The sequence below is a fragment of the Mirounga leonina genome, unplaced genomic scaffold (assembly GCF_011800145.1).
Source record: "Mirounga leonina isolate KUSES-001 unplaced genomic scaffold, KU_Mleo_1.0 Mir_152, whole genome shotgun sequence".
Lineage (NCBI taxonomy): Eukaryota > Metazoa > Chordata > Mammalia > Carnivora > Phocidae > Mirounga > Mirounga leonina.
This window is the reverse complement of record NW_023270380.1, coordinates 11181344-11191422: the sequence shown is the minus strand read 5'-3', so window position 1 is coordinate 11191422 and position 10079 is coordinate 11181344. Positions and strand designations below refer to the sequence as shown.

The 10079-nt window shown below is 43.8% G+C and overlaps 1 protein-coding gene across 1 annotated transcript in view; it reads right to left on the bottom strand.

Annotated features, from left to right (window-relative positions):
- Window positions 1-4458: 4458 nt before the first annotated feature.
- RNLS (renalase, FAD dependent amine oxidase) overlaps window positions 4459-10079 on the bottom strand; it is a 278209-nt gene continuing 272588 nt past the window's right edge. Inside the window, exon 7 of the mRNA XM_035008560.1 lies at window positions 4459-4536. Within this exon, the coding sequence (XP_034864451.1) occupies window positions 4501-4536 (36 nt within the window). The 3' untranslated portion in view covers window positions 4459-4500. The remainder of the gene's footprint in view (window positions 4537-10079) is intronic.

Below are 10079 nucleotides of genomic sequence, written 5' to 3'. Positions count from 1 at the left end.
TTTACTACATGACTCAGTCATGGATTGGATGGAAATCCAATGGATGGAAGGTTATATACCAATCCATTATCATGGACAACCTCAGAAGGATTGGAAGAAGAAAGGGGCAAGTGATTAACCTCAAAAACAGATCTGGAATATTTGGGTCATTACAACAAACACTTATTCTTTTACCTAAAAAAATTCAATAACATAATTGAGTCACCCATGCATAAACACAGTCTTCCTCCCAAAAGAAATTTCAATGGATGAAGGGTCAGTCAGGAAACTATGATTGACTAGACAAATTCTTTCCCCTCATCTCTGAGAAATCATAGTATTTTGGGGAGAATAAAATGCATCAGTAAATACAGATAGTCTTTTGAGACGTTGAAAGGGAGTCTGGAATGCAAAATGTTACTGCCATTTTTCTTGGTAAGACATAAAGGGTAGTTTATAAATCTTGTTGACTGACTGTGATATTAATGGTAACTCTTGTAAGAGAGTCTTTTATGCATACATTTTCAGAAGACTTTGGACACAGAAGATAAATGTTTAGGACTTTGCATTGAGGATTCTGTTTAACAAAATCTCATTTGACTTTGGGAAAGCACAGTCTTTAAAGTCCAGTTTGAACCCTGACTCCACAACTCACTTATTCTGACACCTGTGGGAAAATTAGTTAATTTCTCTGAGCCTCAGTGTCCTTGGCTGTCAACAGAGGATGTAATAATGCCTTCCTCCTAGGGCTGTAGTGAGAAATACATAATAGGATCAATATTCACTGTGTCACCCTGGTATGTATGGGAATCATAGCCACTCACTTCACTGGGAGATCTCTAAGTGAAGGGCAATTATTATTTGATGATCACAAATAAATAGTCATTCCTTTGTACCAATGGATAAACTGAGATAGCGGGGAAATGATAAACTCAAAGCTGCCAGGTGAATTAAGGTCAGAGTTAGGAACAAATCCCAGGTCTAAGGTCTGACCATTAGGTCATGATAGAAATGATGGAATGAAATTCTGTAGATGTAACTTTTACCTTATGAGTGTTCGGGGCTTACGATGTCTGGATGCCTAAAAAGATAGGCTCATTTTCCCACCAGGGACCTAGGGATCCTTGGCACAAGGATGAGGAGGAAGTGGGGAAAGAAAGTGGAGTCTCTAGTCCTCTGCTACTGCTCAGCTCACATCCCTCAAGCTAAAGAACATTCTGGAAGCCCCAGGTTCTCCTAGACATTCATCCTGTGGACTTCATTTATTTTCTAATTCTAAATACAAAGGTAACAGTTGACAATGACCTCACATAGCGGTTCCTTCCTACTTAGCATTAAAGTACGGTGTGGAGCATACCGAAGGATTTTAATCATCGTCTACAAAAGGACTGATTTGGAAAAGTACCAAGGAGTTGGCTGAGAGCAACTGGCTGGGAATCATATCCGTGGGTCTCACTGTGGGACCCGTCAGTAAAGTGAAGTGACTGAGACAAAGGAAAAAGGAGTTTCCAAACATTCCCACCCCTAGCGGAACGAGGACGATAATCCCCATTTCCAACTTGGCAGAAGCCATCACATCAATATTTACAGGACATTAATTTTAATTTTAATTGAAGCCAGAAAAATGGGTAGTCCCACAAAGGAGAAGGAAATATATCACTTACCATCAATGTGGAGGAGTAACCTCCAGTGCTAAGCCTAACACATTTTCTCAGTTTAAAAGGACTTTAAGGATGTGCGCTTATGGGTGCAAAGGCTATTCATGAAAGTCCTATGTGGAAACAGTTTAAATGTCTGCTCTGGGAACCAGGTGAATGAAATATGGCCCAGCTGCACAACAATTTCTATCTGTAAACTGGGTAAGGAAGATCTCTACACATTTTTTTTTTTAAGATTTATTTATTTATTTGAGAGAGAGAGAGCATGGGAGTGGGGGCAGTGGGGGACGGGGTAGTGACAGAGAGAGAGAGTCCCAAGCAGGCTTCCTGCTGAGTGTGGAGCCCAATGTGGGGCTCCATCCCAGGACCCTGAGATCATGACCTGAGCTGAAACCAAGAGTAGGACGCTCAACTGACTGAGCCACCCAGGCACCCCAGATCTTTACACTTTCATCTACAGCTACCAACTGAATACATACCAAAATGAAAGGTCAAGTACATAACTGTGTAGAGTATGCTAATTTTTTCCCAGGTGTATGGGGGAATAAAAATATAGGCAAGGAATGTATACAGGATGAGGCAGAAATTTAAGCTAGGATTTTAAGAACAAGATTGGTTTGGGCCTAGAGAATGTGTAAATAGCTCTAAATAGCTAACTGTACCCTAATCTTTGACTCCCAAGGGCTGCTGGTTCACCTCCTAATTTCTTGAGCCAACAGATTGCTGAAAGAACAGGAATTGTGAAGATGAGCGAACTTAGGTTGGTTTCCTTGAGTATTACAGCCACTTCCTCATGATACCATTGTGATTTTTCTTTCACCCAAGCTATGCAGAGAGGAAGGTCTTATTTATGGCTGGCTTAAAATTTCTCTTCACCAAAGGCAACCATGCCAAGGGCTTTATCAACATGAACTCATGGATGTAATCCATATAACAACCATATGAAGGTAGCTATTATTTGCCCATTTCACAGATGATAAACTAAGACTCCAAGAGGTTAAATGATGTAGCCACGGTCATAGAACAAGGCAGAGTTTGGACTGGAATTAATTTGGCTTTGAAATCGTGCTCTTAAACACTAGCTCGTACTAACCTGACTTCCTGGAGAACACTATGTTTCAAGCCTCCACGGAAGGGTCCTCGGGCTGAATTAGACAAACAACAGTGCTTTCTTTAGCCTCAAATTTCTTTTTTTTTTTAATTTCTAATTAACTAATTTATTTATTTTTGAGACAGAGAGAGAGCAAGCACAAGAAGGGGGAGGGGCAGAGGGAGAAGCAGGCTCCCCACTGAGCAAGGAGCCGGATGCGGGGCTTGATCCTAGGACCTTGGGATCATGACCTGAGCCGAAGGCAGACGCTTAATCAACTGAGCCTCCCAGGCGCCTGAGCCTCAAATTTCTATTTCCTTCATCCAACCTAATTTCAGTGCTTTACCAACTCACTGATACTGCTAGAAAAGAGAATTGACTTTTTTTTTCCTTTTTCAAGTAAAAATTTCTTTAAGGAAACCAGAGCAGGCCTTAAGGACATGGTGCTAAGTGAGATAAGTCAGACAAAGAAAGAGAAATACTGTATGATATCACTTATATGTGAAATCTAAAAAAGCCAAATGCATAAAAACAGAGTAGAAGGGTGGTTACCAGGGGCTGGGGGGTGGGAGAATAAGAAAAATGTTATTTGAGTGTATAAACCTGCAACTAGCAGATAAATAAGACCTGAAGATCTAATGTACAACGTAGTGATTATAGATAATAGTACTGTATTATAGATATCCACCTCGCTAAGAGACTGGACCTTAATTATGCCGGTCACCCCCCCCCCCAAAAAAAAGACAATTGTTATATGATAGAAATGTTAGCTAATACCGCAATAGTAATCATATTGCAATATATAAATGTGTCAAACCAACATGTTGTACGATGTTATATCAAATAAAAATAAATAAGATTCAATAAAAAATGAATAAAACACATAAAAAAGGGAACCATAGCAGACAAAAACATTTGTGTTTGACATTTAATGAAAGATACTACGTTTGCTTAGCAGAAAGTAAAAAAGAACTCTTAATGACTTTAAAAAACCTTATCGCAAAACGAACACACTGATAATATGCTCTTTATTGCTTTTAGGAAAAGACAAATACTTAATGTGTAAAAACCTTACAGGGTTGCTGTGAGCAAACTCCAACAGCTGAAGTAGAATTAGGAAATGGATATATCAGAGGATCTGGGAAGGAGTTAGAAGAGAATTTGCCTCTCTATACTGTGGTAGCAAACATAAGATATCAGTGATTGAAAACAACAAAGATTTCTTTCTCGTGCATCCTATATGTCCAACGTGCGTCAGCAGAGGGTGACTGAGCCTTCACCACCTTATGACCTTGCCTGCCCAAGACAAGGCTTTCGGGTCCACCATTGCAGGGGCAAGAGCCCCTGCGCTCAGATGATAATACATGGAGGTGATAGAGATTGCCTCTGCTTAAATGTCATTAGTCAAAGCGAGTCACATGGCCACCCCTAACCTGGAGAGCAAGAAATCTTGGTGAACCTGGTAATGTATGGATATCCCTACCACACTTTCCCTTCAGGATTCTCATAGGGATTAGATGTTAATTATTACTGTTATCATTTTTTTCTATACTCACTAGAGGGTGGCCATTAGATGCTTATAAAAATGAGCAACATTGGATCTCTGGCGTTAAGCAGCTCAGAGTTTAATGGAAGGAACACAATTAAACCAAGAACCAAAACAATGGGGTAAGTGCTCAAGCCTTTACAGCTGTGCGTGAGCAAAGAGAAGAGGGATCAAACTAATTCTTCCTGGATGAAGAGGGGTCTTTACCAGAAGCTTCCTCGCGAAGGTCATGCTTCTGAGTCTTGACAAATGAAGGAGCTCATCTGCTGGAGGACAAGAAGAAAAACAATCCAGATGGAGATAAGAGCTTGTATAAAGGCTAAGAGCCATGAGAGCTGCAATGGTCCGAGTGTTTATCTCCCCCTCCCAACATTCATGTATTGACATCTAATCCCGATTGGGTTGCTGTTGGGAGGTGGGGGCCTTTGGAGGGTAATTGGGTCATGGCGGTGGAGGGAGCCCTCATGAATGGGATTACTGCCCTGATAAGAAGAGTCCAGAGAGCTAGCTCCTCCTCTTTCTACCACGTGAGGATATAACGAGGAGTCAGCAGTTTGCAACCTAGAAGAGGCTCTCACCAGACGCCAAGCATGCTGACACCTGGATCTCGGACTGCCAGCCTCTGGAACCGTGAGAAATCAATTTTGTTTTGTTTGTTTAGAAGACACCAGATTATGGGATTCCGTTAGAACAGCCCAAGCTAAGACAAGAGTGCATAGTGAGTATTTTCTGGGAAATACGAAGACCAGGAGTCCATACTGAGGATCTGTGGGAGATGATGGTGGATAGATAGGCAGAGCTCAGACCAATGGAAACTTTCCATGTCTATGTCATAGACAGAATTTGTTTTTTAATTGCAGGATTCCTGATGCTGTGCACATAGCCTATCTTAGCCACAGAACAGCGTGGTGCAGTGGAAAGTTCTCTACCCATCTGTGTTCGATTAGTTTGTTAAATGAATGATGCTCATTAGCTCTGTGACCTTTGGTTTCCAGGGTCCCACTGCCCTCATGTGTAAATGAAGGGTTGAACTAGGTAAATTCTGAAGTTCTTTCAAACACTGAAGCTCAAGGAACATAACTCAGATATGCACTCTCCAGGATGCCTCAGCCCCAGGAAGAAGACTGCCAAGCCCATTTGACCAGATAATTTTATACACACACACACACACACACACACACCCCAATCCCCTCCCCCTGCCTTGTTTCCTCAGACACCATTCCTGGCTAGTTTTTCAGGGGTAGCACCCCTTTCTGGGACTCACAATTTGATAATGACTACAAAAGCATAATACTTATGCAAAGTATTTGAATTGAGGCTTTGTTGAGCTTATTCTTTGGCCTTCAAAATTTGCAATCCAGGGGAAAAAATGTATTTCTTATCATTAAATCACACATTGTCAAGGTCTTCTATGTCTCAGAATTGCTGATTTGACTTGAAATACGTTCTTGCTCTTACACTATTCACACGTGCCAAGAAGAGATTCTGACCTAAGTATTGCATTGGTGACTTACAGAACATCTAGCCTTGATACCTGATGCTTTATCAGGACATTGTGGGGCACCTGGGGGGGCTCAGTCGGTTAAGCCCAAATCTTAATTTTGGCTCAGGTCATGATCTCAGGGTCCTGGGATCGAGTCCTGCATTGGGTTCCCTGCTCAGTAGGGAGTCCGTTTCTCCCTCTCCCTCTCCCTCTGCCCCTCTCCCTGCTCGGGCTCTCTCTCTCTCTCAAATAAATAAATAATTTTTTAAAAAAATAAAAGAAGAAAAAAAGCAATTGGCACTGACCAGATAAGGTCATACTGGAACATGGGGTGGAGAGAGGGTTGACTCCATGGTTCCCATGTATTGTATCTCTCTCTCTCACTGGAATGAAAGTTCCTGAAGGACAAGGCCAACATATGTCACTTAAGTCCCTCATGCCCACATGGCGCCTACCACGTAATAGCTGGTCATGGTTATGGGATCAGGCACGCTGGGGTTTAAATTCCATCTCTGACACTTGTTAAGCATCCGACTCTTGGTGTAATTATTATACTTCATTCTGGATTACATGAAGTTTTCTTGTGTTAATGTCTGATTTACCTGGGCTGCTCACAGCCCCGTGGTGCGGTGGTTAAGTGTGCACATTCCAGAGACAAACTATTTCATCTCCCCGAGCCCCAGCTCCTTCAGCCGAGAAGTGGCAAGGGTACAAGGTTTTTTATGGGGCAGTGAGAACAAAGCTCAGAGCAATGTCTGGCACACGTAGTAATGTTAGCTATAAATATAATAATTATGAAGAAGTTGATAGTGAGAGGCACCACTAAAGATGCAGAAGTAACACAAAGAGAATTGGAGCGGGTGGGGCATGCGTCAGAGGCATGGAGGTGGGAAAGGGGACATGCGGGGTCTCTGAGTGCCTAGAACAACGTTGTTCGTCAAAGTCAATTCTAAAACCCTAAACCAGCCCGGTTTTCCTATATTTGGATTTGAAGAAGGGTTATTCTTCTTCCTATTAACAGTATTAAGTATAACAATCAAAAGTGGATTTACTGGCAAGCTAATGAAGCTTAAGCTTCAGGCTTCCTCATTCGCAAGGACCCCTTCTAAATTTATTTTCATTTTAATGAGGGCTGCTCCCCCAAATGTATAAGCTTCCGGCCCCCCAAAACTGGATCTGCCCTGATCAAAGAGATTGGGTGATAGGAAGGTGTGGGTAGGGTACCAGTTCTGAAGTCAGAACAGCCGTTGCTGCTTGGGTTAGTTTAAGCAAATTACTTTAGCACGTGAGCCCGGGGGGTCCTCATCTCTCCAAGAGGGATTATGAAAACACTTTCTTGGTAGGGCTGTTCTAATTATAAGATGCGATTGTGCAGAGAGGCATAGTATCAGTCATCACAACTGGTTTATCGTTCCCTTTGGAGTAGGAGGAGGGTCTGGGTGTGCTCATGGGTGACCTGAGCAGGATTCGCCAGGCCTCCCTGTCGGACTAGCATTACTTTTCTTTGAATCCCTGCTGGCACCTGGCAGCTCGTGGTAGAGACTTTGACATAGTAAACATCATAAACATTGTAGACATGATGGTCATTTCTGAGGCTTTCTTCTAGGGAGTTACTCTGCTGGCAGATGATGGGCTCCTAAGATTTGGTTTGGATAGGTAAACTCTGAATGCTTTTTTACCAGGCTGAAGACTGTGAGTCATGAGGGCCCTCGGACAGGCAGGCAAAGTCGCTTCCCAGGAAAGCTCACCACCTCTAATGACAGTGATCTGCTTCTCTGCAAGCTTCCCTGAGAAGGTGAATGCCAGATTTGTAGCAGATTTATGCAGAAAGCCCTATGGAGAAAGAACCGCAGGGCATAGAAAAGCACTCTCCAGGCTTGTGTTCTTCAGAGCTTTGGACCTCAGCTGGTCATGTCTGGGTCACTGAGGAGGGCTACTCCCAAAATAACTCTCCTGATTTCAGGCCAAAACAGAGGACTTTTCTCCCTCTCCGATTAACGCAGCATGTTGGGTGCCCAGCCATCCCAGAATACTTTGCAGTCTTGGCATTTCCAGGTCCATTCCTTTGGAAAGTGGTCAGCCAGGCTAAGAGCCCCGAAGTTGGGGGTGAAGCTTGGTCTCCCAGACAGATTATAGTGATTTTATCATGTCACTGTTCAGACCCTAATTTTCTTTTCTTTCTTTTTTTTTTTCTTAAGATTTTATTTATTTATTTAATTGACAGAGAGAGAGAGAGACAGCATGAGAGGGAACACAAGCAGGGGGAGTGGGAGAGGGAGAAGCAGGCTTCCCGCTGAGCAGGGAGCCCGATGTTGGGCTCGATGCCATGACCCCGGGATCACGACCCGAGCCGAAGGCAGTCGCTTAACCAACTGAGCCACCCAGGCGCCCCCAGACCCTAATTTTCAAGGCTATCTTCTTTCTTTTAAACACACACACACACACACACACACAGTATATGACGAATGACTTCCACTCTAAAAATACCCACGACACTGTGTGTGGCCACCAGAAGCTGCTTGGGGAAGGTAGCTGGCTAGAGGCCAGGGGCTGAGCTGAGCAGACCGGGGGCCCAAGAGCTGGGCCACTACTGCCCAAGCCATTTCTTCCTCCCACGGGTGACCTTTGCCCCAGTACTCAAACGGCCAGCCTGATCCCATCTCAAGGTTGTGCTCTCTGGCTCTTCCTGCCCCATCCTCCTTCCCTCCCCTCCTTTCACAGATGTCAGACCTACATCACCGTCTGGAAGCTCTCCACGCCTGCATGGGCTCCCTGCACTCTTTATCATTCACAGGCATTTCCCTTCTACATCTAATCTCATCTCAGTGTCTGCTTTTCATAGCGCCACACCGATGCACCACAGATTCTCTTTTTAATGACTTACAAATCCCCCAGAGTGAAGACCCTGGGGGTTGGGCTGATATTTGAGGATACGTGGCTACAAACCCAAGAAGCAGCGTAGAAGCCATGCTATGTTGGGTGGAGCGGTTGGGTTCCTGGAGGACACGCTGGTGATATTCCCTTTAAACTGAACTAGGAAGCGCAAGTAACCTACAAACTGTGGAAATGTGCACAGTACGGTCAGACCTTCACATTTTGAGTTTGAGTACATTTTTAAAGAGATGACCAATGATGGAAAGGGGGCATGAGAAGAAGCGGGGGAAGAGAAGGGAAATAGAGGATCCGGATATAGAGACTGGGGAGGGTAGACATCACCCAGTATCCTTGCAAGGGGCTCAAGGCCACACTTGGAAAGGATGAGAGCTGGCCACGGGCTGGGCTATTCTCAGAGAAACTTGGATTTTTTTTTTAAGTTTAAAAAAAATTTTTGTTTATTTTAGAGAATGAGAGCATGAGCAGGCAGAGGGGCAAAGGGAGAGGGAGAAGCAGACTCCCCACTGAGCAGGGAGCCCAAAACAGAGCTCAGTCCCTAGGACCCTGGGATTATGACCCGAGCCAAAGGCAGATACTCAACCAACTGAGCCACCTGAGTGCCCCGAGAGAAACTTGGATCTTAAATATCTTGGGGAGGAAACAAAATTCAATGGGCTTATAATCATAGAGAGAAACTTTGGTGTAAGGTTTGCTTGTAAGCAGTAAAGGTTCTATGCATGGTTGGCAGCAGGATGCTTTGGGGATGACACTATGTTTTATTAAGTGCTTTTCATAGACTTTGGAACTTTATTTTTATTTTTCTAGTAAAGCAACACTAATGATATCTCTTTGCATATCTGCCACCAGTTCTGGGGTGGATTATTTCAATATCTAACTTTACCCTTGAGGGTCTCTCAGTGGTGGACTATTGGCACTTGATGGGACTATCCTATGTTGGGTGGGACCATCCTGCACCTTTCAGACCATCTAACATCCCTGGCCTGTGTCCACTAAATCCCACCAACTAGTCATTGTGACAACCAGAAAACGTTCCATATATTTCCAAATGACCTCCCCTGCTTCAGGAATGCAGTACCACGACCGGCTGAGAAAAAAAGCAATTGGCACTGACCAGATGAGGTCATACTGGGACATGGGGTGGAGAGAGGGTTGACTCCATGGCTCCCACATATTGTATCTCTCTCTCTCTCACTGGAATGAAAGTTCCTGAAGGACAAGGACAACATATGTCACTTTTGTCCCTCGTGCCCACATGGCTCCTACTACATAATAGCTGGTCATGGCTATGGGATCAGGCACGCTGGGGTTTAAATTTCATCTCTGACACTTGTAAGCTATTGTGACATTAGTCACTTCTGTTTTCTTATCTGTAAAATGGAGATGAGAGTGACTTATGAGGGGCGACTGGGTGACTTGGTCAGTTAAGCA